The sequence below is a fragment of the Drosophila mauritiana genome, chromosome X, assembly GCF_004382145.1.
Source record: "Drosophila mauritiana strain mau12 chromosome X, ASM438214v1, whole genome shotgun sequence".
NCBI lineage: Eukaryota > Metazoa > Arthropoda > Insecta > Diptera > Drosophilidae > Drosophila > Drosophila mauritiana.
The window spans coordinates 17,670,210-17,696,085 of NC_046672.1; the positions used below are offsets into that span (position 1 = coordinate 17,670,210).

A 25,876-nucleotide genomic window follows, 5' to 3' on the forward strand; every position below is an offset into this window, starting at 1 on the left:
TTTGCTTTATCCAGCAGGTAGAAGAGGCACCGTCTCCTTGCCTCCTGCTCCTAACTCTCCTCCCCCCGCAGTCCGGTTGCATTGCAATGCGCTCAAATGAAACGCCGACTGAGACGCCGACTGCGACTTGAGACTATGGGTATGTGGGTATGGGTATGGGTATGGTATATGGGTATTTGGTATTACCTGAAGTCTGGCTCAGTCGCCGACGATTTTCAGTCCGCTGGCGAACGTTGTTGCGATCACAACGTCTTGGCTATCAGTTCTCCGTCTCTTTGCTGCCCAGATTCAGATTCTCAGTTCTCCGTTCTCAATTCTCCAGCTCAGATTCTTCGCCGGCGCGCGTGTGTGTGTGTGTGGTGTTGTGAGCGTGTGCAGTGGAGCCCGTGTCAGTGTGTTAGTGCTGGCCCGTTGCTAAAATTATTATTTTTTTTAACGAACGTTGGCTTTTTTTTACTGTGCCTTCCAAACTGGTTGCTGCTCTTTTAACTGTGTATTTGTGCAGCAGCAGTAGCAGTTCAAGAAGAAGAAGCGGCAGAATCTAGCTGCGGAAGAAGAAGACGTCGAAGACGCTAGAGATCACGAAACGAAAGAAAAATAATAGCAACTGTAGTTGTTGTTTTCTTCTCGGGGATTTTCGTTGGATAAATCCCGTATCATAGCCCCGAAATAGCTGAGATTTCGAAACAGATCCGGAATAAAACACCAGCATGCCCTGCTCGGCCGTAACCCTATCTATAGCGACGATCTGCGCGATCATCGCCACCGCCCTGCTGGCGATCGCCTTCTCCACGGATAATTGGCTGCACTACGATGTCTGGCGCAACCAGATACAGGTGAGTCTTCAATCTGCAGTCTACAGTGTCTTTAGTCTTCAGTGCCATCGAGGTGGGGGCTACGAATCAAATTAACCCAAGGCCCATCCGCTTGGAATACATAATCAGCTAAGGCCAGCGCCAGCGCCACCGAAATATACAGTGCATCTGCGACTGCGTGGCAGAAGCCACAGCCAGAGCCAGAGTTACAACCAAAACCGAAGACTCTGCCGCTTAAGACGGAGCTTTAGCTCCGCTTACGAACTCCGCACATTGGGCCCAGAGATGTGGCTAAAGTAGATCCAGGCGGGGATTAGGCAATAGCTTGAGAAATCGGAAAATATTGGGCTTAAAGTCGTGCCACACAACTATATAATGGAACTTTGTTGGCTCTGGGATGGAAATATTTAAAATGGGAAGGGACTTAGTCTTCTGGAAAGTATAAGTAATGTAGTGATAGATAAGTGGCTTCACTTTACAAATGTCATTTAAGACATAAGGATTTAAGTTTTCATACTTAATAAATAATAGCATCGAAAGAATATCTGTGAAATTTAAAAAGAATTAAGACAGTTTGACTATGTCGGGAGAAGAATATGTATTATAGTTTATCAATAATAGTAGGAATTACCTTGACTTCTACAAACATCTTTGCATATCTTTTAAAATCCGTGTTCCCTCTTCCGAGAATCTTATCTATAGCGATGCTTAGATAAACAAGATAATTAAGATGCACTTGCTGACATTTGTGCACTGCAAACAGGTGTGCGCGGCCCACTGTGCGAGTAGGAGGAGGGCGAAAAAAGAAGCAGGGGAAGGAGTAGGTGAAAAGGGAGGAGAGGAGCGGAGAGGCAACCACGAAGGCAACAGCAACAAACGGAGGTAACAGTAACAGTCGCTCGTTTTGTGCTTGGCCAAGAGAAAAAGAAAAAGGGCAAGGCGGAGAAGAAGAAAGGTCGAAAGCAAACACACGAACAACTGGCATTGGAAGGAGGTGGGTAGGGAAGAAGGGAGGGAGTGGTGCGGTGTGGATCGAGAGGGGCTGTGGAGGGTGGGCAACGGCCGTTAACGTTCAAACTTTCTACGCGAGCGCTTAGCCAAGCGAAAAAACGAAGAAGAGCCCAGGCAGAAGAGGCCGCAGAAAAAGAAGAAAGGGGCGGTGAAGTGGAAGGAGTACACAATTTTACAGTTTGCATTGCTAATACAGTCAAACTGCGGATTACAACACTTCCCATTCTTCCAAGTAATCAAAAATTCAATTTTAAGTTGCTTACTTCACGATTTTTGAAATACAGCTAGCTATTAACTGAAATCTCAGTTATAATCCGCCGCTGCGATGGCTTTTGGCCCTTTAAGACGGGTGTGTTTTAATTTCTTTCAAATAAGCAGCAGTTTGTCTTAATGAAGTGCCACTGTAGAAAATCCAACTCCGTCTTGTAGGTGCAACCGAGAGAATTTTAGATGCGAGAGCTCTATAGAAATAGGTGTAAAATCGCGGCGGTGTGCGTGCGCATACCAATCATACCAAAACAAGTTAGCTAAACAAAAAAAAAAGAAAAAATAGCAATAAAAAACAAAGTTGAAGAAGAGGAAGAAAAGCACTCAAAGTGTGCTGAAAATATTTGCACGTTTTTCGACTTTGTCGCCTAATCCGAAAGTTTCAATGGAATCGAGGGAACGATAATTGCGGTGAGATTCGTTCGAATCTCGCCCAGCATCGAAGTCTTCAGAGCCTGGGCACTTATAAAGCCATTAGAAGCAATCGTCTGCCTTGACCTCCCCCATTTTGGGTCATCGCTCCCTTCTCCCCATCCACGTTTCTTATTCCTCCTACTCCTCCACCTCCATATCTCCGTTCTCCTTCGATTTCCGCCCCTGTAAGAGCCTTTGAGGCACCGCTCAGGTGCAGCAGGTAACTCGAGATGGGCTACCTGGCCACAGGAAACCGTAGGGTCCTATGAAGTGCATCCCCGGGGAGTGCAGAACTAAATACCCACAGCGATTATAAGCGCTACTCAAAGAATGGGAATCCAGGGGAGTCAGTCGAGGGAATCATGATGATGGTGTCAGAATATCATAATTTCCAACCTTTCTTCAGCTAATTACAGTTGTTTTCTTCGAAAGAAGTCAAATGGAAACTATTATGGTGGAAAAGGAAGCTCTGTGTTGTTTCCTTCCTTTAGATACCCCTATATCTTATAATATCTATAATTGCTTGTCTTGTCTGATATATGCACATCAGATTGCATACTGTTTATAGTACTTTTTTCTCTTCTGTGTAGGGATTAGGTCCTCTTAGCCTGCAGGCTGCCCTTTTCCTTGAATTTTCCAGATCTTCGCCCTGACCATCTACTTCTACTTCCCTCCCCACCGATCCAGCTCCTCCTTGGCTGGGTCCATCGTGTTCGAAGTACTCTGCTCTGGTAGTGGCTGGCATGCCAGAGCCATGTCGCTTTTTGGTTTTGGCTTAGGCCAAAGCATTTGGCTTTGGCTTTGGGGCTTTGGATCGTATCCACGCCTATATCGCACAGCAGCCCCTCGCCCTCCGCAGTCCCACCCCACGAACTGGTTTTCGAGTTGAGTTTTCACTCGTTTCACGTTTTCGAGACAAGCACGACGACTCAAAATTGGTATGCGGCTAGTTGGCCGGTTTGGTTTGCCACTTCGCTTTTTGGCCCTAACTCGCAGGTGGTGCTTCTCTCTCGCTCTCTCTGTTTCTCTCTCTCCCACTCTTCTTGGTCAGCAGGGGGGGGTGATGTTGGTGTTTTGGATGGGTGGGGGGCTGGTATCTCCGGGCACCCAAGCCCAAATTGATGGAGCTGCGTTTTGGTCGTGTCTTTAACTCGAATCAGGGTTCGTTGTTCGATCGGTGAAAAGAGAAAACCCTTCTCCCCACGCTACGAAAAATGAATTATAAACTGTGATGATCGTAGACATAAGGTCAAAGTATGTTGTGTTTTCTGGATAACTACTCAGTTAACTAGTTTTCTCCTAAGATATTCCATAATAATCCAAAGGATTGGGAATTTCTGGCGCATTGTAGCCCCTTTTCTTTTCGAGACTTCAAAACCAAACCCATATTTACTTACAAATATTTTTCAATATTTTTTGCCGTGTCTTCGATTTCATTTTGCAGCAGTCTCACTTTGGGCAATGCGATGCGATGACAAAAAAAAAAAAAACAAAAACATATATCTGTACGAGTATGTCCAATGGAAAAAGCGGTTGAAACACAAAAACCAAAACCAAAACCAAATCAAATATCAAATGAAAAGCTGGCGTTGCTCTTTTATTTAGTTGGCCCGGCTCTTTCCAGGTGGCCGTTTTCCCTGCCATTTGGCGATGAATGAATTTCGTGCTGGGTCTTTACGCTTAGTAAGCTTTCTGTCGGCAGAAAGACGAAGCGAAACAAACACATGTTAATTCGCGATGTGAAATTAATTATTTTCAGCTGGGGTTGCGCATACGCCGTGTGTGACAGAAGATTTCTTTTCTTCTTCTTCATTCGGCCACCTTTCCTCGCGTTTTTACGGCATTTCAACTGAAGTGGAACCCATTTTTTGTTTTTTTTTACTGCACCGCCGATGGCTATTGACGCCATCATTGAGTGCTTAATTTATTATTTTATTGCTGACATCATGTGAAATTCCAGCTTGATTAATCAGCACTTCCCGCGATTGACTTGAATTAGCATCGAATTAATTGCACTTGGCTCGAAGCCAGTAGAATTTGTTTTGATTTTAGCCTGGGAGAATTTGAGAGAAGAATCGGATATTATCGGCAACTGGTCGCTGTTTCCGGCTAGTCAATGAGATGGAAAGGGAGTTGCCACAAACTCTTCAAAGAGCAACAAAGTCAAACATATTATAATTCCATTGATAAACAATGATTCCACGTGTAAATATTTAGCACCTGTGAAATAGTTTTTTTTCCAGAGATAAATCTTGAATAAATTCGATAAATATGATATTTATGTAAATATATTTATATCATAAATAATACCCCATTTCACCCAAAAAATCTTCGAACACCCCTAAGATCGCCATTTTCCAGCGAATAATCCGGTTCCGGCAATTGAAAATTAAGGTTATGCGATAGACGAAACTCAATTTCATCGCAATTATCCGCATGCGAGATTCTTTGATCTCGAAGATCGCAGCATCCGAGGTCTCTCATTATGGCGACCGCTTGAGCGTGCGATTGAAAACGCTTTCGCTGCCCGCAGAAGTGCAAAAAATTTAAAAAAATTAAAAAAAAAAATATTTAAACAAATTGCTGGAAGTAAATAAAAGACGACGGACAGAGCTAACCAAATTTCAAGCGATTATCGGGTGCGTGTGTGTGCCACTTGAATCAATAAACAAATCATTTGATTTCAATCAGGTTTCAGGTTTCTGCTGCTCCCCACTATTATTACCATTTTCATTATCGCCTCTTTATTTTCAACAATTGTGGCGACTTCCGCGTCGCAGATTCTTCCCCGAAAAATGGTACAAAATGTAATTGCGATCTTTGTATCTAACAATCCGTCCATCTGAAGATCCGAGTATCTGTGTGGGCCACGGAGTGTCAAGAATGCGATGTCGAATTGAAATACCTCAGCGATCTTTCCTCAATGTCGTGCTCCCACGACCTTTTTTCGTTTTTTTTTCGTTTTTTTTTCTGGTTGTTTTTTTTTTATCCGTTTTTGACAAATCGAGAAACCAGAAATAGAGAAACCAGTTGTTCGATGGCTTAAATCGATGTTGTCTGTGCATCGGAATTGTTGCAAACTGTTTTTTGTTTTGTATTGTCTTGGGTGCAGTGTGTTATAAATTATTCATTAATGGCTGCACTGCAACAAAATGGGGGCACAAACCATAAAAGGTGCTTAAATGCAAGCAATCAAAAGGTGTTGTTTTGAAACAAGCTGTCTGGAAAGGAGAACAGTATGTTTTCTGAAAATTAGTATTTAGTTTGAAATATAATAATACTCAACCATCTATAACTTAGTCGATCGAATAAAACTAAAAGGTAGCATTTAGTCGGCAGACGATGTGTTTACTGATTGTACTCTTGAAATATATTTGAGATATTCACTTTGTTCATATTAAAGCGTAATTGTTGTTAGCCAGAAATATGTAGAATACTCGCTAATGACTAATCCCATTGGTATTTTTTCGCCCGAGTGGGAGGTGTTCCAATCCCATTCGCCGGAAAATGCCGCCGGTGGGCAGAATTTGTGCGTCCTTGACTTGAGTGCATTTTACGATAGGTTGTTTTTCCCGTTTTGGAGTTGGGGAAACTTGGAGCACAGCTGCTGTCCATCCTGTCCCTGCTCCCAAGAACCGATCCAGTTTGCCGCTCTCGGCGGGCTTTAATTCATCTGGTTTCAGCCGCACAAATGCCGTCCGATTGGCTAATCACCAACATCCGTCGTTGCCACAAAGTGGGGTTTGTGGAGCAAAGGGGGAGGGGGTTGGGGGTCTGCTCTGCACTCTTGGCAGTAGGTTGTAGGCCCCAAACTAGTTTCGCATGTGCTGCGGCCCGGGTGTCATAAAAATATTTGTGCCTTGCCAACTTACCAGCTTACCAAGTGTCCAACTGAGCCACTGAGCTCTGGAAACTGAGGCAACCACCAAGCCACCAAACCACCGAACCACTAAGCCACTGAACCACCGAGCAGCCGATTGCCAAGTGGTTGCAGTTCCGCAGTTCCACCAATCGAATGGAATTCCTCTGCACACAGGGAACTTGAATTCGAATCATTTGAATATCATTACGATCACTTTAAATATTATTAGAATTTACAAACTACGAATATATCTATGGACTTTTATAGCAGCACAAAACGACAACATATCTTAAAATGTAATCCCTGTTTTTGCCAGTCACCCGTTTTAAGCGATTAATCGCGGTTTAGTGTCCCATTCATGCGATTATCTTATCAGCAACAAATTAAATCTTTTTGACACAGTCTTTCGCGAGACTTTCTTTCCGATTCGATTGAAGAAAGTTGTGCCGCAGATGAAACGCTTTGATTGGGGTTCCCAGAACAACGTGCATTGTATATATTATATTTTATCATATATTTTATCATATTTTCTCCGATGCACTGGGCGTGCCAATCCGATCAGCGATCAACCTTGAAGCACTTTTCGCATTACAGTTTTGTTCGCAATCGATATCTCGCCATGCGTAACCCCTTAACCACATGACTATATAGATATATATCTGTATCTGCATCTATATAGTATGCCGTATTAATCCAGCTAACCAACCGATAATTCGAATCGCTCTCGTTTTCCACCTGCATCTCCACCCTCTTTCCGATTTCTTCGGATTTCTGGGCATTTCTGTCTCCCCAACGTTTTGTTTTTTTTTTTCTGTTCACAGCCCAATGCGTTTCTAATCCAACTCAGGGGCCTCTGATTCCCCAATGAATGCTGCACAATTCAGTTTGTTGGATCTCTCAAACGAATCACCAGTTCGAGGGGCCCTTAATTGCCCAAGACTTTCATAAGAAAGTTACAAAATTAATCCGCTGAAGAGGCGCTAATAACGAGGTAGCCCTGCGAGCCAAGCGAAAACATTTCCCAATAGAAGGCAATGGTAGTGGTAATGGGGGTAGTTGGAAAGGGAAATGGAAATGGAAGGTGGAACGCCCTAACCAGTTCACGCTGCCCTGACCATCGTCGTCTCCAGACGAAAGTTACGCAAGCGAAAATCATTTTCCAGCCAGCCGGCAATTTACATAAGCGCCCAGTTCGATGCATATATGTACATATTTGAGTATAGATAGCAAAAAAAAAAAAAAAAACTGAAAACTCTTTTCGATATGAACTGGGCGGCGACACCCCACCTCTTAAATATCTCCTTTTTTTCATTTTTTTTTCATTTGTTTTTTTTTTTTTGGTATTTCCCATTGTTGTTTAAGTACCGGACATACCGTACAGTAAAACACGTTTTTCGACTCCATTTCTTTTGCCCCTCATGAAAATGCATGGCTGCGATGGAGAAAAACTCGTCTCGCCTCTTCTTTGTATGCGATTTCCCTCGCCACTTGGAAAAAAGGTGGAAAAGCCAACGATCATCCGCGTCAACCGAAATCGTAGAATTTCTGGCAAAGTGCCAAAACGTGAAGAACGTGATATCACTCGAAATAGTTGGATTTCACTCGGATTTCAGCGCAGAGAAATTTCTGTTGATTAGGGATCGAAATACTAGACAGCACTACGTGGAGTTCCATGGTGTTCCAAACACGATTCCACACACTCAATGGACAGTAGTGGGTTTCAAGAGACTGAATGGTGATTTAATCAAATGCGTCATATTTTAATTCATCTATGATCACACTTCGGATGGGAGATTCAACTAAAGGTTGACTTATGATGAATTTGAGTAAAAGTGATGTTCTCATTCATATTGACTGATTTGGTATAATTCGCACATCAATTATGATGGATAGTAGTGTTTATAAGCACACTCGACTCTCTTTCACATGGATCAAAGATCATATCTGGGTTATATCATGATAGATCTTAACGATCAGATTAGCACACCTCAACGCATACTCATTAAGCCCAAGGCCGCTACATTAACTGAGTTACCAAACGATCTCCGCTGAGAGACACGACCCCTGGTGACAATGATCAGCTGGAGATCTCTGGGGTCGCCGGCACAGCCTTACAGCCCAGAAACGCACTGTACTATGTATGCATCATGAACCTTGGGTCGTAAACCCAAGAGAATTGCTCAATCCAGCAGCAAATGCCAAAAACACAATATCAAAAACAATGCAAAACCGCGGAACGTGTTCAAAATGCCACACGATCTGATACTAGGGCCATATAACATACATCTTTTGAGCATATGCCATATAGCACCTATAGCACCATAAGGTATATAGCATATAGCATATACAAACCCACACTGTACGAACATCCGCATATCGTTAAGATGACCGGATGATGATGATCGACAGCGGTTCAATGCTGACTGTCTGTATTTCTCGCTGGGATTGCGATTGTTAATGGAGTCTGGGGCGAGGTAGTTGGACACATTATCAAGATACGCCCACGAGGGGCGGAAACGGGTTTATTAATGAGTATGTATTGAAAATGTTATGTGTGGGGAGGGGGAGGGGGTCTGTGTGTACATTTCGATTGAATAACAATTGGCGACGTGAGCTTGAATTGCGGCGCTAATTCCCTAAGAAGGTTAATCCGCGGGCTATAAATAAATGTGTGGCTATCGAGACAAGTATGGGTAGGGTCAGAGCTAAGAGTTAAGATAGGAAAGTTCCATACACCTTCCAGCTAACCATAACTTAGCTAATATGGACTATCCTTTCGATTTCAGTCCTTTGCCGCCAAGCACTCGGATGCGGAGTCGCTGTTGCACAACATGAACGTGAAGTACTATTACTACACGAGGACACGGGGCTTGTTCCGGATCTGCTATCCCAAGGAGCGGCCGCCAGCTTCAGCGGGTGAGTAATGCTGCATGGCAGATCAAATGGGAGTTATTTAATCCCTTTCCCCTTCCTGTTGCGCAGTGCCCACCTATCTGTCACCGATCGAGACGCACTGCTCGAACATCGACTACTTCCCGCAGGCGGAGGACGAGAAGATCGCCAACGAGGACGCCACATCGCGTCTCCATTTGGCCCGCTCCTGCATCGCCCTGTTCATCATCAGCTTCGTGACCATCTTCTGTGCGTTCTGGACCGGATTATCCGGCTGCTGGAAGCGGTCGTCGGGCGCCATCACAGCCACCTCGATACTGCTGCTAGTCACCTGTCTCCTGGCCGCCGGCGCCATGGGACTCTGGCACACCGTCGAGTTCTTTGAGAAGGAGAAGGTCGTGGGCGAGGATTACTTCCAGCAGTGGAACACGGTATGTACACCAGCTAGCTGCATTGGCCACGTATGGATTAACGTGGATTAACTAATGATAAATATCTTGATTTATTAGGTCCTGCGCGACAACACGAAAATCGCCTACGACTGGTCGTACATCGTGGCCTGGGCAGGAATCGGAACCTGTCTCCTGGCGTCCATCCTGCTCTCCGGCGCGGCTGTTTGCCTGCGCAACGAGCGGGAGAAGGAGGAGCAGCTGAACCTGCAGTACCTGATGCCAGGTATGTCCAACCTGCTGACCCTCTAATACAACTGGTGACTAATTTTCGGTTTCCATTTCCAGTTTACTCGCAGAAGCAGCCACCCTATCCCCCCTATGCCAACTACGCCCAGCCGCAGATCTACCCAGGACCCTACTACCATGGCTCGCAGTACGGACCCTACAACTACTAGGGGCACTCCCCTCCCAGCTGCTATCGAGATATAGAGACATAGAGATCACAAATCATGACCAGGAGGGAACCTGGTAGCCCTCCCAGTAATCAAAACAGAGCGAGCGCCAACGAAATCTTAAAATGCATACATTCTGACAATGAAAATATTACTTAAAGCATCATTTTTTTTTCGACAAGAATCTAGTTTGTAGTCTATATAGAGCTATATAGTATATATATATATATCTATATGCTTGTATGTATAACTGATCGTGGGACTTGAGTCAAAGTTGCGTCCAAGTTTTTGGTGCGCGAATTGTTTGCGCGTTATTTTGCAAATATGTAAGAGAGACGAATGGATGGATGGTTTTATATGTTGACCACGGCGAGATGGCGATTAAAAGACGGGACAATAAAGAGTTAATTTATTGTAGCACGTAACGTACATGTAGCGTATCTAAAATAATAATAAAGAAATATATGTATGTATCTAAGCTAAAAGTTTCATTGTACAATGTATATGAATGTAATAATGCGCGACAGGCTTCAATTGTCTTCCAAGTATAGTGCATATTGTATGTAGAGCTGTACGTTTAATGAATAAAAGTTTCTTACGTTAATTTGACAGTTTTTATCTCCTTTTGGTGGGAATTTGTGGTATTCAAGTGTTGTTAAGAAGCTTATCAAGCCGTGTGAGAGAAATTACTTAATAAATTGACTTTAATACAACTGAACAGAATTGTAGTTTTCATTTAACTCTGCAATTCGTTCTCGTTGCGTTTATTTCCGAAATATTTTGAAATTGTTTTTTCTCATAGTTACATATTCGTTGGTCCACATATTACGCCAATGTGGTATTATGTGATGTGGTAGAAATGTGCTTATTGTTTAATACTTTCCATGAGCTTTATTAGATTTATTTCTTTATTTTAAAATCGATTTTGAATTTAGGTGTTTTTTTTTGAATGGTCACAGTCAGAGTTGCCACACTGCAGTCCAGCGGCATTTACCACACTGGACGTGCGTATCGATAGTATCGCATAAGCGCATCGATTTCCGATAGACCCGTATATATGTACGTGCACAACTTCAATGGAATAAACAATCTTCTTGCAGCAAAGCAGACGTAAACAAGATAACTACAGAAGTATGAGCTCTGAGAAGTCCGATAAGGCCAAGATCAGTGCCCAAATCAAGCACGTGCCGAAGGACGCGCAGGTGATCATGTCCATTCTGAAGGAGCTGAATATCCAAGAGTACGAGCCGCGCGTGGTCAACCAACTGCTGGAGTTCACCTTCCGTAAGCGGCGATTGATGCCTTGGTTTTCCCACCATTTTCCTAAATGCTGTCTTGCATTGCAGGCTATGTCACCTGCATTCTGGACGACGCCAAGGTGTACGCTAACCATGCGCGCAAGAAGACCATCGACTTGGACGACGTTCGTCTGGCCACCGAGGTTACGCTGGACAAGAGCTTCACCGGGCCGCTGGAGCGCCACGTTCTAGCCAAGGTGGCCGACGAGCGCAACAGCATGCCCCTGCCACCCATCAAGCCGCACTGCGGTCTCCGACTGCCGCCCGACCGCTACTGTCTCACCGGCGTCAACTACAAGCTGCGGGCCACTAATCAGCCCAAGAAAATGACCAAGTCGGCGGTGGAGGGCCGTCCACTGAAGACCGTGGTTAAGCCCGTCTCCAGCGCCAATGGCCCGAAGAGGCCACACTCCGTGGTGGCCAAGCAGCAGGTGGTGACCATTCCCAAGCCCGTCATCAAGTTTACCACCACTACGACGACCAAAACGGTGGGCGGCGGCTCTGGGGGCGGCGGTGGTCAGGAGGTTAAGAGCGAGCCCAGTGGCGCCGGCGGAGATCTCAAGATGGAGGTGGACAGCGATGCCGCGGCCGTGGGCAGCATCGCTGGCGCTTCCGGTTCGGGAGCAGGAAGTGCCAGTGGAGGAGGAGGAGGACCATCTGGCGTTGGAGTTGCCGTCAAGCGGGAGCGCGAGGAGGAGGAGTTTGAGTTTGTGACCAACTAGCGAAACGACATAATTTACCTTAAATTAATATTCTTAAAACAGACCAAAGCATTTGCATTTGGTTGAGCGAACTGGGGATCTAAATTTCAACTGGAATGTGAAGTCCCAAAAACCTTAGTATAGATTCGCCCGTTAATCATTATGAAATCTACGTTTTATACACAAATACAACTACCAGATTTTCATATTAAATATACCATTTGTTTTAGACTTCAGTCGCGAAAAAAAAATACATGTAATGAATGTGCTGAGTGGGATGAGATTACTTTAAAGCTAAGATGATGCAGCAGCCCAGGTCCATGATCTGCAGATACTCGGAGCCGCCGTCCTGCAGTCGAAAGCAGCATTCCTGAGGGATAAAGGAAGCATTAAACAAGAGGAAACATATCTATCTATGCAGTCAATACGTACGCCCAGCTTATCGCAGATCGTGGCCTTTTGCGGATCATTCAGCCCCGGATGATGGACAATGAACTCGACGAACTGTTCCATCATTTGGCCAACGCTGTAGGCGGAGAAGCCGATCTCCCGCACGAACTGCTCCAGGCGCTCGTAGTTTCCAGAGCGACAGATCTCTAGGTAGTCCTCCAGATAGTACTCCGGTATAACGCCCGACATCTCGAACAGATCGGCAGTGTTGATGACGTGCTCGGGCCCTTTTAGGCGGTAGCAGGACTGCAAGGTGGTGATAGCGCGGCGCAGATCTCCGCCGGAAATTTTGACAATGGATTTATAGGCATCGTCCTCGATCTTTACCCCCTCCATCTCGCAAATGTACTTCAGCCGATCGATCACCTTGTCTTCGCCCAGCGCCTTGAAGCGGAATTTCGAGCAACGCGACGTGATGGGCACGATAATTCGGGACACATAGTTGCAGATCAGGCAGAAGCGGGTGCTCCGGCTCTCCTTCTCCATGGTGCGACGCAGCGCCGACTGTGCGGCATGGGTCATCGAATCGGCCTCGTCCAGAATGATGATCTTGAAGGGCGGACACGGCTTACCGTCCGGACGCACACTGCTGGCCGAAAGCTGCGAGAAGTTCTTGATCTTGGTGCGCACCACATTGATGCCACGCTCGTCGGAGGCGTTCAGCTCGAGGATGCGGTCCTTGAACATGTCGCCGAAGATCTGCCGGCTCGCAGCCAGGATCGTGCTGGTCTTGCCCGTGCCGGGCGGTCCATAGAGCAGCATATTGGGCAGGTCCCCGCCTTCAACGCACTTGCGCAGCACGGCCACCACCTCGGACTGCTCCACCACATCATCCACGTTGCGCGGCCGGCTGTTGTCGTCATTCGAAAAGGATAGAAACCACTTAAATAAGCATGTGCTCCAAATTGTCGACTTTGTCAACTCACTATTTCTCCACCCACGGAGCCGGTGGCTTGCGCCGCGCCGCTAGAGCACCCTGGCTCTTGTCTCCGGATCCCGCCGTTGATTTTCCCGTTTTCAAAAAGGCTTGCATACCGGTTTCCTCGTTTCTTAACAAAATTATAAATAAAGCAGGACGCAAATGCAAGTTTACCGCGCGTTTATCGATAACGAGTTGTCGCGAGTTGAAAGGTTGCCGGTAGCAGAGCTGCCAGATGAACCAAAGCAATTGTACACCTGCAAAAACTTCTGAGTATTACAAAAGTTTGTATATAATGTAATACTAAATGTGTTACACTAAATCATTTTTTAATTTTTGTACGCTTAAAATTACACTATTGTACAGATTCTTTTTAACTGTAATACTAAGACCGAAAACGATTTCGTAGATAACAGTTACTGAAATTACGTCTTAAAACAAGGCTGTACATATTTCAAGTTCTTTCAAATTTGCAAATAATTTGCATTTAAAATGAAAACAATACGAACATTAGATTTCCAATTTCTCGCCGCGTAGGTGCATCCATCTATCCGGCAACCCTGGCCTGCATCGCTTTTGTTTTTGTTGCGTTTTTTTATTGCGCTGATAACTACGGGTTTTTTAGTTTTTTATAAAGGATATAAATAGAGCGGCTTTCGCAGGCAGGGTGGACAAACATGATTAACCGCCCAGCACAGCGCGTGCCAACGAGTGTTTTATAAGAGCGCGATTTGGATTTTGATTTTGATTTGCCATTGCCTTTGCCTCTGCCATTGCGATTGTTATTGTTTTTGTGCCCCGCCTTCGCCCCACAAAACCGAAAAGGAGAAAACCAAGAGAAGCGTTGCCAAAACGTTGTTATGTAAATGCACGAAAGCAGAACGTTGGCACAGGCACCATCCTCATCCGGAATCCACCGCAATCGACGTGCTCCGCAGCGGGACACGAAGTTTAAGGTCGGAGCGCCCAGCACCCGCACTCATCACGCGATTGTGTGAAAGTTTCGCCTGGCTCGAGTTTGTTTAGCGCTTGTTTACCCAACGCCTAACGAAGTTACTGAGTGTTCCCCTCCTCGTGCATTGCAGATAGGAATCCCGGCTCGGAAATGGCCGCCAAGACGGACGAATCCTCGCCAGCCGTGGCGTCAAGCACAAGCAGCACTCCCGCTCCCTCCAGCGGACGCCACCAGCTGCGACCCGTGAAGTTCGACTACGCGGACTCATTTGCCTGCACCTACATCGTTTCCGTGGTGGCCGCCTCCATTGCAGAGCTCGCGACCTATCCCTTGGACCTGACCAAGACGCGTCTGCAGATCCAGGGCGAAGGAGCCGCCCACTCGGCGGGAAAGTCCAATGTGAGTGGCACCACACACCTAACTGCTTTCCGCTTGTTGTTCTATTGTCTCAGGCTTTTGGTTACTCCTAACCCCGGAACCTAATCCATATCCCCCTCATCCATTCCATCCATACCCTTAGCTCACAAACTAAACCAGAGATTGTGCTGCCCCTCCGATTTATCTACTCCAATCGCGCGATTAGCGAGCCGAAATTTCACAGTGTCCAGCGTCAAAGAGATACGGCAAATCGGAGTGGGCACGGCCATGCTGATAAGCCTTGGCTCACAAGACGCTATGCTAGGTGGCTCGGTATCAGTCACAGCTTCTGCCCAGATCACACCCATGCCCCCACCCCGGCTAGCTCATCCACTGTACCCGTATACGCCTTCCCACTTTCCATCTGTGTGTGTGAATGTTTGGATTGGTTTAATTGTTTGCTTGTATTCATGGACTGTATTGATACAATTTATTACTAAGAGAGTGTATGATAACGATAGCTAACCAATATGAGTAGGTACTTGTTTAATCGTATCAAAAGAAACCAGTTTGCTAACCACAAAGAAAATGTTTCATATTAGAATAACCAATCTCAGTTCCGCAGAAAAGGATCGTTGATATGACCAGATGATTTTTTAAGCAATAATAGCTAATAATTCTAAGATGAAAAGCTTTGTTAGAAAAGATACATTAACAATAAGTTACAAGGCTTATAGGGTAAGCTAAGAAAACTGAAGTAGATATGGGATAGGAACGGCCAAGTAATACAGGACTCACATCCCACTGACCAACCCATCCCAATCCGTTTGTGTGTGTGCCTGTTCCATGTGAATATTGTGTTTTTCGGCCTGCAACAGATACAGATACCGATATAGATACTACAATGAACCACCCACAATTACCGATTCCCAACGATTACCATTACCAGATGCAATACCGCGGCATGGTGGCCACCGCCTTCGGGATTGCGCGTGAGGAGGGCGCCCTGAAGCTGTGGCAGGGCGTAACGCCGGCGCTCTACCGACACGTCGTCTATAGGTGGGCATTCCCAAAACTCCTCATTCTAGCATCTAGATCACCGCCACAGCCAATCTGCGCCAGCAGCTGTTAGCCATCAGCCATTAGCTCAGCAAGTTCTAACCCGACTTCTCCCTGTCCTCCCATGTCCATCCGCAGCGGTGTGAGGATCTGCAGCTACGACCTGATGCGCAAGGAGTTCACACAGAACGGCACCCAGGCTCTGCCGGTTTGGAAGTCGGCGCTGTGCGGCGTCACGGCCGGAGCCGTTGCCCAGTGGCTTGCCTCGCCCGCTGACCTGGTCAAGGTGCAAATCCAGATGGAGGGCCGACGACGTCTGATGGGCGAGCCACCGAGGGTGCACTCCGCTGGCCATGCCTTCCGCCAGATCGTGCAGCGTGGCGGAATTAAGGGTCTGTGGAAGGGCAGCATCCCGAATGTGCAGCGAGCGGCGTTGGTCAATCTGGGCGACCTAACCACATACGACACCATCAAGCACCTGATCATGGACCGCCTGAAGATGCCCGACTGCCACACCGTGCACGTGCTGGCCTCCGTTTGCGCCGGATTCGTGGCAGCGATCATGGGCACGCCAGCTGATGTGGTGAAGACGCGCATCATGAACCAGCCCACCGACGAGAATGGCCGGTAAGTGACCAATGGCAGCATTTAACCACTAGAACGCTTAACCATCTATGTTATTCTCGCAGGGGCCTGCTCTATCGCGGATCCGTGGACTGCCTGCGACAGACGGTTGCGAAAGAGGGCTTTGTGGCGCTGTACAAAGGCTTCCTGCCCTGCTGGATACGAATGGCGCCGTGGTCGCTCACCTTCTGGCTGTCCTTCGAACAGATCCGCAAGATGATCGGAGCCTCCGGCTACTGAGCGGTGGCTCAATCTAAGTTTAGGTGTAGATGTACATACAAGCACATGTATAACGCAGTTCGTTCATGTTACCCCGCCTTTAAGTCGGTCATAATCCTATTTTCCGTGCCTGAATGAATGCCCAAATGTCGGCAGGATGTTGTGCGGCTGGTGGCCAAGCTTAGCATATACTCTGTCCATTTTAGTCTGTTATGCCACTCAGATCTTTCAGGTTTCTTTCTCTTACCCTTTGTTATTGTTGTTGCCTTAAGATTAAAATCAAAACTTACAATAAAGCGAGATACTTGTTAATTCAAAGGAGATTACTTAAGAGGCTCCCAAGAGCCGAGCGAAATCGAAAGAGACGACAATGCTGGTGGTCAATGGAACTTGTATAATCCAGACAAATAAATAATTAATAGGCTTTCCCCTTGCGCAGTGAAAGTGAAACAGTTTCAAGTATTTTATCAATAGATTTTTTGGTATATGTATATTTCTAACCAGCTCCAGTGCAATTAAGTAAAATCAAGAAAATAAAATTGGTAATAATACCTAGGAGACATACACACAGGCACACATATGTACATAAATACATAGCTATGTATAATATATAGATATAGATACATATATCCAAAATTGCATTTACGTTTCGATTAAAGACTCCAATGGAAAAGGAAAATTTGGGTGCCCAAAAGCAAACCACACACAGAACTGGAAACCCGCAAACAGATTGGATGGCAATGACATTCGTCTACAGATCTTTCATCCGTCATCGTCATCATGGTTCAGGTTCATGTAATGGAGACGTGGAGGGGAGCGGGGGAATGAACGGCGACGGTGCTAGTGGTGCGGGTGTTTCGCAGCCCCTCCAGTTTGGTCTGTCGTTGTTTCTCCATCATCGTGTTTTCCGTGTGGTTACATGTGCAGGACTTAATCCGATGTGTGTGTGCTTGACTAGACGCCGAGGAAAGCCAGTGCCGAGATCAGGATCTACTCCAGTCCCAGCATCCAGTTGATGCCTTGTACTATGAAAAAGATGAGCGGTTGCCAGGCCACCAGCCAGCGAATCCAGTCCAGCAGGCGACCGTACAACACGTGCGGCTTCTCCCAGCTGAAGGAGAAACAATATTAGGTAGGCTAGTCAATCGGATGGCTCTGAATGGCTTACGGATTGCGGAACATCTTCTGGAGATCGACCTTTTCCTTGCAGTAGGGACACGTCTGCTTCTTGCCCACAATGCACCAGCCACGTATACAGAACTCGTGGAATACGTGGTTACAAGACAGCTTGTAGGTGTTCTCAATGACGCCCTCTTCCTTCTCCGAGACCAGCAACTGATTGCCACACACTGCGCAGACATTCTGATCAAGATGTCGGGTGGGAATGCCCTGAGGTGTGTAGTACTGTGTGACAAACGGGAGGGTTAGAAGATTCCAACTGGGTATCTGGCCAATGGTCAACTCACGCCAATAGCTGCCGCCATCTTATCCGAACATATCTCGGATATATCACGCCCCAGGACGCCGATGTACAGCCCGTAGAAGCAGAACATCAGGCCCACATCCATCCAGGTGTTTGGTGGCTGCGAGAACATGTAGTTCATGCCCAGGAAGGCGGCCATGATCACCAGATAGCCCACCAGGCCAAGGCCATAGCTGAGCTTGTAGATGAAGTAGAACCACTTGTAGACCAGCCTGAAATTGGATTTTATGGGTTATTATCTGGCCTTCGTCGGGTGCCGTTCTTATCTGCGATGACTCACCTAGGCGTTGTGCCCTGGATGGGCTTGCTGATGGCCCGCCGCATAACCAGTGCCGTGATGCAGGTGAACACCAGCCAGATGATTATGAAGCGCAACCAGCCGAAGCTGCAGGAGATGATCAGCGGAATGAGCCACATGGCCAGCAGGGTGACGAAAGCGTAGGACCTGTAGTGCCGCTTTTTCCACTCGACCAGGATGATCTGGGCAATGACCAGGGTGACGAACAGAATGATCACCATCTCGGAGTGCATGGCATCGTGGCCGCGATGTTTTTCCACCATCAGTTGGTGCTGCACTCTGTGGAATTGGATATCCGAAAATTTGTCATGATTTAGAGGATTTTCGAAGGCCACTCCTTCACTTACCGCATTCGCTCCTCCGGCGTCATCTCGTCCAGGGACTGATGGACATCCGCATCAACAGGGGATTGCAGGGAAGAGGGAAAATTTGGCAGTAGAGTGGGGCTTCCTATCCGATTCCCTTTAGAAAAGACTCACCTTGTTCAAGTCCACGGGCTCATGCAGGTCCATGTGCTCCTGGTGCATCTTGTTGCCGTTGTATCCGCCGTATCCCGCTGCCGCCAATCCGCCGGACAGTCCCACTCGTCGTCTGCGTCGCTGCGTTATCTTGCCCACCACGTATTGCGATCGGTTTTTACCTTTGAAATTCGTGAAACGAAAACAAATAATTACATTTTATGCTTGTGTGCGTGTCCAGCTGCAGTGGCGTTGCCATTTGTCAAAGCGATCTGCGGCCGAAAAAACGAATACATGTGTGTGTGACGTGAGACACAAAAATACAAGCGCGACCTGAATTCCAGAACCAGCTGTCCTGAGTATGGGGTTTTTCCCAAGTTGTTGTCATTTTATCCTAACCTTTATTTACTTTAGCTAAGACAGCGCTTTCTGATTATCGAAAACGAAACGTTCGAGGCCAACATTGCCAGATGCCGCAGCAGGCCGTGCCGATTTTTACCGACAATCAGCTGTTTAGTTCAATGAGTTGAGTATTTCGTTCCCCAGCGCAAGCCATCTTATCGATAGTCCCGATAACCAACCATGTTATTTTGGGGCCCGATAAGTAAACAACATATTATTGTTAAGTTAATGTTGTACGTAGGTTTTTAAGCGGAGTAAACATGCAAATGGAGCACTGGGGCTCGCTGCCCGCAGAGGAAGACGGCGGCCAACTGTCGCCGGACAAATACGTGCCCACGGCGGCCAAGAAACTAAAGCTGGACGAGGTTCGGCAGCGCGGAGATCCGCAACCGCAAGAAAAGCAGTAAATAAATCGAAAGAAAAGCTTCAACGCAGCCGGTAAACTAACCATATATTCCATGTAGCCACAAGTTGGAGCTGAGGAGCGCGCTGGTCACCCAGACCATCGAGGTGATGAAGCAAACCGAGGTGCTGCAGTCCCTCATCGAAACGTACTCCAACAAAAATGCAAGTTCTTGGTTGTTTAACCGTAGTATTTACCTAATTTACCCATTGAATTCATAGGGAAGTTCCAATTACCTCTTGAATCCGTGCCTAATGATACCGGAAGTGGACTTTCCGCCGGAGAATGCCGCCGAACTGGTGGGCAGCCAAAAGTTTCAGAAGCCCATTTGGTTCACACCAACCGTGGACACAGCCTACTCCCGCGGAGATCCGGAGGCGTATCCGGAGATCCCCAGCAGTGCTTGCCGCCAGGCGATGCGCAAAGTGATGTGCGGCATGCTGCGCCTGGCCGGCTTCACCGACTGTTCCGAGTCGGCGGTGCAGCTGCTGACGGACGCCACCGAGGAGTTCCTGCGCAGCTTTATCGGCGAGTATCGCGGCTACTATGACAGTCACCCGCGGCTGCAGAAATCCACGGTGCTGCAGCTGGTTCCACTGGAGCGCGCCCATTTCGCCCAAACGGGCACCTCGCTCACCCAGGTGCACAACTACTACAAACACAAGGTGCTGGCCAGGAATCGCGTGGAGATCGCCGAGTTCAACAGCGTGCTACAGGAGTACGACAAGCTGATGAAGGAGAGCCAGAGCAGCATGCAGAAGCAGCACAATGAGTTCAACGGCCACGACTTCCTTAACATCCTGGACAACAGCGCCACCGGCAGCAGCCAGAGCATAGGCGGCATGGCCATGGGCGATATGCTGCAGGATCTGGGCGGTAGCACGGGCTCCAGTGGCACAGTCAGCTCCCAGCAGATGCTGTACGGCCTGCTCGATGGCCAGATATCGTCCAATACCTCCAACATGACGGGGACCAGCGGCAATGGCAGCACGGGCGGCAATGGAAATGGCAATGGGGCCACGGTTAGCAACTTTCACGCCACTTTTGAGACGTAATTGTTAAAATTGCTGGGATAACTTCATTATCTCACACGGAGATATCCCTAGTAATCAAATCTTTCACACTTTTTATAAAACGAATAAGATCTCTAGGGTTAAGTTAAGTTAAGCTCAAAGAAACGTACTAATTAAATAGTTTTTATTACTTGTTTTGTTTATTGCTCATCTTTTTGCTAATCCTCGACTCGTTCCAGTTGTTTTGTCGCCTCCGTTTGGTGAACTCGTTGGTGGGTTCAATGGCCACTAGTTTGGTTGCATTCGGATCGGTTGCTCTGTACTGGAAGACTTTGTCTGGGCGCGTTTTTTTCTGGGCCCACGCTAGCAGGTCCCTGCCTTCCAGTATGGAGTTGCCAGTGACCACCACAGAGTCCAGAGCTTCGTGCGCCGATTGGTCTTCTTCGGGGTTCCGTCTCCTTATGGTAGGTTTCTTTTTCGGACCTGCAGGACCTTCCACCACCAAATCGGCGATCAAGTAGCAATCGGCATTGGACACGAGCCTAACTTTGTCGGGTGGGGGCTTCTGTTTACCCACGCTATTGGGTGCATCCAGAGAGAACTCGATTTGCTCCTGGATTATGCCGCTCAGTCTGCGCCAAATGTGCGTTTGCATCTCCTGCGAGATTTGCAGATCGCTGGCAGGTGCGTCCTGATCCTCCACGTAGCGTTCACTTTTTACCGGCTGTGCTTCCTTCTTCCTGGGGGCCACCGGCTGCTCCTCGTTGGCTGCTTCATGCGCCTTCTCCTTTGGCTGCGATTGATACATGGCATTTGTGAGCAACGTGGTGTCCGCCGCCTCCAGGAACTGGCGCATCTGGGCGTCATCCTCGGAATCGGAGTCGCTGTCCCTTGGTTTGACTGGCATTTTTGTGCGCTCCTTGAATATTTATTTATTTACATTTGATTTTTAAGCGATAGGTGTGCCGTTAACGTGCACGATAGTTGGAGCTGTCAGTTTTCAAAGCGATAAGTATCGATAGATTCGAAAAGCGCTATGGTGGAATTCGAAATTATAAATCGGAGATTTCTAATATTTTAGATTAGGCCATTTAGCAGACCTTTTAATGATTTCAAAAGAATCTGAACCCATGATTTAATGCAGCCCAACTTTCCTCGGTGATTATTACTTTTAATGATGTTTCCTGTGAAACAAATTCGACCGCTCAAAATCAATGCATTCGAAATAATGCCAGCTAAAAGTTAACGTTTTTATTGCTTATACTGGAATTGGAGAGGTAACTTCCGGGCCCAGGAACCCCACTAGGCCACCGAGCTGCACAGACCGCAGTTGCTCACCGGGCACATCTTCATCTCGACATCCTCGCCTACCCGCACCACGGCGGCCATTCCGTTCTCCGAGTGCGGCGATATGTGGCAGTGGAACATCCAGTAGCCGGGACTGTTCGAGTAGAACCGCAGAATCGTGTAGCCGAACGCAGGCACCTGGACGGAGTCCTTTAGCGGAGCACCCTTAGCGCGTCGCGGCAGCGGCGTCTTCTTGTCGATCTGCTCGATCTGGCCAATCTTCTGCTCCCCCAGCACTCCCATCCCGACCACACGGAATGTGTAGCCGTGCAGGTGGATGGGATGCGGCGTCTGCGACAGGCTGGAGATGACGAACTCCACCTGCTTGTTGGCCGGCACCTGGATGACGTTGGAACACTGACAGTGCCGCTGGCGGCAATTGAATCCGAGATCCGCCTGCTGGGAGCGATTGCAGAAGAACTGGCCAACGCCCAGGTTGCGCGTCTGCAGCAGCGACATCTTGGGCATGCTGAAGCTGATGTCGTCCATCTGGAAGCGGAAGCCCTCGCCCTGCCGCACCTCGAACGCGTTCATGCTGGTGTAGAAGGTCACGGATGGCGCCACTTCCGGTTCCGGTCGCTGGGCATTGAGATTGGCCAACGATATGCTATTCCCAGCGCGCGCACCGCTCGCATCGTCGCCCAGTTCGTTGAGCGTCTTGCCCGGCGCATCGTAGGCATAGCTCAGGGTGTGCGTGTCCAACGCCCGGGTATCCGCGTCCCTGTAGTGCAGCACCGCCTCCTGATGCAGCTGGTTCTTCGCGCAGAAGCTGTAGCCCTTCACCCGAATCCAGTAGTTGCCCACCTCCTGGTTGGCGTGCAGCACGAAGTCGAAGCGCTCCGCGCCATGGAACATGATCCGCTGCACCTCCACCGGCTCGATGTCGTTGCCATCGCTGGCGATCACCACCAGGTCGTGCTTATCGATGCTGAAGCTGATTGGGCAGTTCGAAACGCCTGCAAATGGATGTACATAGAACTCAAATCCATAGCCAAAGCGCCCTAACTTCACTTACCGTTGAAGATCACCCGGAAGCGATAGCGTCCGCCCCTGACCACCGGAAAGTGGGCGTAGAGCGTGGGCTTGGCGGCCTTGACGCCCTTCTTCAGGTTCCTGCCCCGTCCGTTGATCAGGATGTTCTCGGCCACGCTCTCCACGAAGTTGTGCACCCAGTCCTGGATCATGATCACGTGCTCCGACATGTCGAAGTCGTAGAGATGCGCGTGAGGATTCAGCTTGGGCGGCATTCGCACCACCAGTGGCCCAGCGAGTCCGAAGGCCCGCTGGTGCTCCGTGTGGCTGTGCCACCAGTTGGTGCCGCCGTGATCCACCTCGAAGCGGTATCGGAACGCCTGACCCGCCTCGATTGGATACTGGGTGACGTGGGGCACTCCGTCCATGAAGGGCGTCAGTCGCTGGTGCATCCCGTGCCAGTGGATCGTCGTCGTCTCGTGCATGCTGTTGATCACGTCCGCCACCACGGTGTCGCCGTAGCACACCTCGATGTTCATCCCCGGCAGCTGGCCATTGACCACCATCACCTCGCTCTCCAGTCCATCGGCGTACTTGCAGTCGTCGTTGGCCGCCAGCTGCGCCGCCAGCGCAATCCCGTCGATGAACTCCTTGCCGCTCAGCTTGAAGCGGAATTTGGACTGCCAATATACAAGAGATTACTTAGTAGGTATAATCCCCGGAAGCTTTAAGCAGGCTCGTGGCCATTATCATTAACCAATGTCCATATGAATCCACAGGCACGTGCCTTTCAACATCTTGGACAAACAATTCTGCAGATACGGAGGCTGTCAAGTTGTGAAATCTAAATAAGAACTCCTCAATATGTCTACATCTTGCTGGATATCTTAAGTATACCATCATACAATACACATAAGTCTAGATACTTTTTTTTTAGAGAGAAACTACAGTCATATACTTTGGTTTTGTTAATCAAATAAAAGTTATCCACAATGGTGAAAGTGATAATCTCCTCATGGGTAACAGAAATTATGCAGTAATCTCAAGATGCCCCTTTCGACTGCATCAATATTATTTTTAGGATTGCAACTACAGTTTCCTGGCGATCTTTGAGATCCCCATCTCACCTGGAGGTAGCGCTTGCAGGTCTCCGCCATCGTGTCGTCGTAGTGGACCACCATGTAGTAGTAGCAGGTCATCGGCTGCTTGTCGGCGCAGTCGCGTCTGCAAGGATGCCGCTGGTTGTCCTTCTCGGCCGCCCGCCACTGCGAGGACTCACCAGTGCCGGAGGAGAGCTGCGGGTACATCTGCATGATGCGTTCGTACTTGCTCACAATCCGCTTGCCACTGGCATCTGTTGGTTTTGTTAGCAAACTGTGATTTAATGCAAATTTCATATTCACTAGCATAAGCTTAGTTAATTAGTTTTAACTATTTTTATTTGGCATTCAAAATATATATTCTTATTTTTAGTGTCAACTCCTTGGTATTTCATGATTGGTTTTATGTGTTTAAATGCCAATATAGTTCAATATTAGTCATTTGCCTCGCACAAAATGGCACTTTAGTTCACCGATTTGAACGTTGAGGATTATTTTATAATTTTGAAACACCAAGTATATACTTATTTACTTTTAACTTTAAATTTTGATTTGATTTTCCATTTCACTTAAGCACCTTGAATGCCATATATTTGCACGCTGATGAGGCACAAAGTGAAGACCAGTGTCTGCACCAAATTGAATTTCATGCTCGCATCCAATTGAATCAAAAAAAAAAAATTAAAACAATATCACTGTGCTTAGGGTAAAAGGGTAAAAATGTTGCAAGGAAGCCGCCTTTGTGGCCGTGGCTGAGGGCCAAATGTTACTGTCAATGGGCTTCCGTCATCGCTTACCTTTTTGTAAGCAACTCCGTCGGGAAAGTCTCTAAAAATTACCCGGAATCGGTTGCTTGTTGCCGATTGTCGAACATCTCGTATCGGTTAATTGAAGATTGTGCGGCCGACAAGGCACGGGAAGAACAGAGGATGCCGATTACTGACGCACATACACGAATAATTTACCATGTTCCAGTTGCTACTGGCAAAATCAAATATGCAGTGCCATTGGCCTAGTTTTTGCATTTGCCAAAAAAATGCGGGCTCAATATTACATTTTTAAATGTAAGATTCAAGATTTGTGTATTTACTTTAAGCAGCCGATGATAAGAGTATAGTATTATATTATAGTATTATTATGGTAATATAGATTACATTAATAGAAAATAACATTTTTCTCGTAGTTCTTGTTTAAAATCCCATTGATTCGAATAATTTTTGAAAAGACCGCGTAAAAAGTTTTGAATTTGACATTTCCACAACAGTGCTGCCCATCTGGCCAAATGCACAGAGTTGCCAACTGACCGCGGGCCAGCCGTTGGCGTTTAAAAAGCTGTCGACTGTTTTTTCTTTCTAAAAAATATGCAAAACTTGTTTGTGAAGTTGAAATGGCACCTCATTCCATTCGTTATCAAACACACCCGTACTTTTGCCCCCCAATTGCACATAGCATTTATCTCGATTTCTGATAGGGCGATGGGAATTGGGGAATGGGGCATAAACAAGCAGCAAGAGTTGTCAGCGTAGATTACACATTTTAATTTCTGTGCTGACGCTAATCAGCAAGCGATTGCCCACCAGCCGAGAATTCTGCATTTTGCCACTGTCTTTGCGAGTGTTCCAAACACCCCTTCCCCCGTTAGCACATCATTAGCGTATGTATGTACTACATATATGTATTGTATTTTTCGTATTTTGAATTTCGTTTTCATTC

General features: G+C 47.3%; 8 protein-coding genes across 11 annotated transcripts; 4 read left to right on the plus strand and 4 right to left on the minus strand.

Annotated features, from left to right (window-relative positions):
* Nucleotides 1-205: 205 nt before the first annotated feature.
* LOC117148799 lies at nt 206-10,590 on the plus strand. Its single transcript, XM_033316411.1, has 5 exons — nt 206-836; nt 9,156-9,285; nt 9,352-9,692; nt 9,771-9,936; nt 9,999-10,590. Exons 1-5 carry the CDS (start codon nt 711-713, stop codon nt 10,106-10,108), a joined length of 873 nt encoding a protein of 290 aa, XP_033172302.1. The 5' UTR covers nt 206-710; the 3' UTR covers nt 10,109-10,590.
* A 555-nt stretch (nt 10,591-11,145) lies between these two features.
* On the plus strand, nt 11,146-12,317 carry LOC117148424 (transcription initiation factor TFIID subunit 9). The gene is made up of 2 exons (XM_033315796.1): nt 11,146-11,389; nt 11,452-12,317. Exons 1-2 carry the CDS (start codon nt 11,239-11,241, stop codon nt 12,123-12,125), a joined length of 825 nt encoding a protein of 274 aa, XP_033171687.1. The 5' UTR covers nt 11,146-11,238; the 3' UTR covers nt 12,126-12,317.
* LOC117148421 (replication factor C subunit 4) lies at nt 12,305-13,674 on the minus strand. The gene is made up of 3 exons (XM_033315790.1): nt 13,481-13,674; nt 12,537-13,404; nt 12,305-12,474 (listed from the first exon to the last, which is right to left on the minus strand). The coding sequence occupies exons 1-3, from the start codon at nt 13,585-13,587 to the stop codon at nt 12,388-12,390; spliced, it is 1,062 nt and encodes a 353-aa protein (XP_033171681.1). The 5' UTR covers nt 13,588-13,674; the 3' UTR covers nt 12,305-12,387.
* Nucleotides 13,675-14,034: 360 nt separating this feature from the next.
* LOC117148422 (mitochondrial uncoupling protein 4) lies at nt 14,035-17,005 on the plus strand. Of its 4 annotated transcripts, none has more exons than XM_033315792.1 (5): nt 14,039-14,429; nt 14,559-14,827; nt 15,735-15,844; nt 15,983-16,471; nt 16,534-17,005. In XM_033315792.1, exons 2-5 carry the CDS (start codon nt 14,579-14,581, stop codon nt 16,706-16,708), a joined length of 1,023 nt encoding a protein of 340 aa, XP_033171683.1. In that variant the 5' UTR covers nt 14,039-14,429; nt 14,559-14,578; the 3' UTR covers nt 16,709-17,005. The 4 variants fall into 4 exon arrangements, with proteins under 4 accessions (XP_033171685.1, XP_033171683.1, XP_033171682.1 ...); XM_033315791.1 differs by having other exon boundaries at nt 14,040-14,489; XM_033315794.1 differs by lacking the exons at nt 15,735-15,844; nt 16,534-17,005 and having other exon boundaries at nt 14,035-14,489; nt 15,983-16,221.
* Nucleotides 17,006-17,147: 142 nt separating this feature from the next.
* LOC117148423 (RING finger protein 121) lies at nt 17,148-19,426 on the minus strand. The gene is made up of 7 exons (XM_033315795.1): nt 19,326-19,426; nt 18,948-19,108; nt 18,816-18,850; nt 18,451-18,747; nt 18,154-18,382; nt 17,856-18,091; nt 17,148-17,798 (listed from the first exon to the last, which is right to left on the minus strand). Exons 2-7 carry the CDS (start codon nt 18,993-18,995, stop codon nt 17,678-17,680), a joined length of 966 nt encoding a protein of 321 aa, XP_033171686.1. The 5' UTR covers nt 18,996-19,108; nt 19,326-19,426; the 3' UTR covers nt 17,148-17,677.
* Nucleotides 19,427-19,496: 70 nt separating this feature from the next.
* On the plus strand, nt 19,497-20,922 carry LOC117148420. Its single transcript, XM_033315789.1, has 3 exons — nt 19,497-19,731; nt 19,793-19,895; nt 19,953-20,922. The coding sequence occupies exons 1-3, from the start codon at nt 19,589-19,591 to the stop codon at nt 20,784-20,786; spliced, it is 1,080 nt and encodes a 359-aa protein (XP_033171680.1). The 5' UTR covers nt 19,497-19,588; the 3' UTR covers nt 20,787-20,922.
* LOC117148426 lies at nt 20,923-21,730 on the minus strand. The gene has a single exon (XM_033315797.1). It carries the CDS (start codon nt 21,649-21,651, stop codon nt 20,932-20,934), a length of 720 nt encoding a protein of 239 aa, XP_033171688.1. The 5' UTR covers nt 21,652-21,730; the 3' UTR covers nt 20,923-20,931.
* Nucleotides 21,717-25,872, minus strand: LOC117148418 (laccase). Its single transcript, XM_033315786.1, has 5 exons — nt 24,741-25,872; nt 24,191-24,417; nt 23,107-23,743; nt 21,845-23,047; nt 21,717-21,778 (listed from the first exon to the last, which is right to left on the minus strand). The coding sequence occupies exons 1-4, from the start codon at nt 24,811-24,813 to the stop codon at nt 22,047-22,049; spliced, it is 1,938 nt and encodes a 645-aa protein (XP_033171677.1). The 5' UTR covers nt 24,814-25,872; the 3' UTR covers nt 21,717-21,778; nt 21,845-22,046.
* Nucleotides 25,873-25,876: the final 4 nt, after the last annotated feature.

Excerpts from the sequence above, each read along its gene's own strand:
- LOC117148799 (XM_033316411.1), top strand. The coding sequence starts at position 711 with ATGCCCTGCTCGGCCGTAACCCTATCTATAGCGACGATCTGCGCGATC. Across the intron at positions 9,286-9,351 it reads GCGGCCGCCAGCTTCAGCGG|TGCCCACCTATCTGTCACCG; the intron begins GTGAGTAATGCT and ends CCTGTTGCGCAG. Across the intron at positions 9,937-9,998 it reads CCTGCAGTACCTGATGCCAG|TTTACTCGCAGAAGCAGCCA; the intron begins GTATGTCCAACC and ends TTCCATTTCCAG.
- LOC117148420 (XM_033315789.1), top strand. The coding sequence starts at position 19,589 with ATGCAAATGGAGCACTGGGGCTCGCTGCCCGCAGAGGAAGACGGCGGC. Across the intron at positions 19,732-19,792 it reads CCGCAACCGCAAGAAAAGCA|CCACAAGTTGGAGCTGAGGA; the intron begins GTAAATAAATCG and ends TATTCCATGTAG. Across the intron at positions 19,896-19,952 it reads AAACGTACTCCAACAAAAAT|GGAAGTTCCAATTACCTCTT; the intron begins GCAAGTTCTTGG and ends TTGAATTCATAG.
- LOC117148422 (XM_033315792.1), top strand. The coding sequence starts at position 14,579 with ATGGCCGCCAAGACGGACGAATCCTCGCCAGCCGTGGCGTCAAGCACA. Across the intron at positions 14,828-15,734 it reads ACTCGGCGGGAAAGTCCAAT|ATGCAATACCGCGGCATGGT; the intron begins GTGAGTGGCACC and ends TACCATTACCAG. Across the intron at positions 16,472-16,533 it reads CCCACCGACGAGAATGGCCG|GGGCCTGCTCTATCGCGGAT; the intron begins GTAAGTGACCAA and ends TTATTCTCGCAG.
- LOC117148421 (XM_033315790.1), bottom strand. The coding sequence starts at position 13,587 with ATGCAAGCCTTTTTGAAAACGGGAAAATCAACGGCGGGATCCGGAGAC. Across the intron at positions 13,405-13,480 it reads GCTCCGTGGGTGGAGAAATA|CCGGCCGCGCAACGTGGATG; the intron begins GTGAGTTGACAA and ends TGACGACAACAG. Across the intron at positions 12,475-12,536 it reads CGATCTGCGATAAGCTGGGC|GAATGCTGCTTTCGACTGCA; the intron begins GTACGTATTGAC and ends TTTATCCCTCAG.
- LOC117148426 (XM_033315797.1), bottom strand. The coding sequence starts at position 21,651 with ATGCCAGTCAAACCAAGGGACAGCGACTCCGATTCCGAGGATGACGCC.
- LOC117148424 (XM_033315796.1), top strand. The coding sequence starts at position 11,239 with ATGAGCTCTGAGAAGTCCGATAAGGCCAAGATCAGTGCCCAAATCAAG. Across the intron at positions 11,390-11,451 it reads ACTGCTGGAGTTCACCTTCC|GCTATGTCACCTGCATTCTG; the intron begins GTAAGCGGCGAT and ends CTTGCATTGCAG.
- LOC117148418 (XM_033315786.1), bottom strand. The coding sequence starts at position 24,813 with ATGAAATTCAATTTGGTGCAGACACTGGTCTTCACTTTGTGCCTCATC. Across the intron at positions 24,418-24,740 it reads GCAAATATATGGCATTCAAG|ATGCCAGTGGCAAGCGGATT; the intron begins GTGCTTAAGTGA and ends CAAAACCAACAG. Across the intron at positions 23,048-23,106 it reads CTTCCGGGTGATCTTCAACG|GCGTTTCGAACTGCCCAATC; the intron begins GTAAGTGAAGTT and ends ATCCATTTGCAG.
- LOC117148423 (XM_033315795.1), bottom strand. The coding sequence starts at position 18,995 with ATGCACCAGGAGCACATGGACCTGCATGAGCCCGTGGACTTGAACAAG. Across the intron at positions 18,383-18,450 it reads ATCCAGGGCACAACGCCTAG|GCTGGTCTACAAGTGGTTCT; the intron begins GTGAGTCATCGC and ends ATCCAATTTCAG. Across the intron at positions 17,799-17,855 it reads CAGAAGATGTTCCGCAATCC|CTGGGAGAAGCCGCACGTGT; the intron begins GTAAGCCATTCA and ends TTTCTCCTTCAG.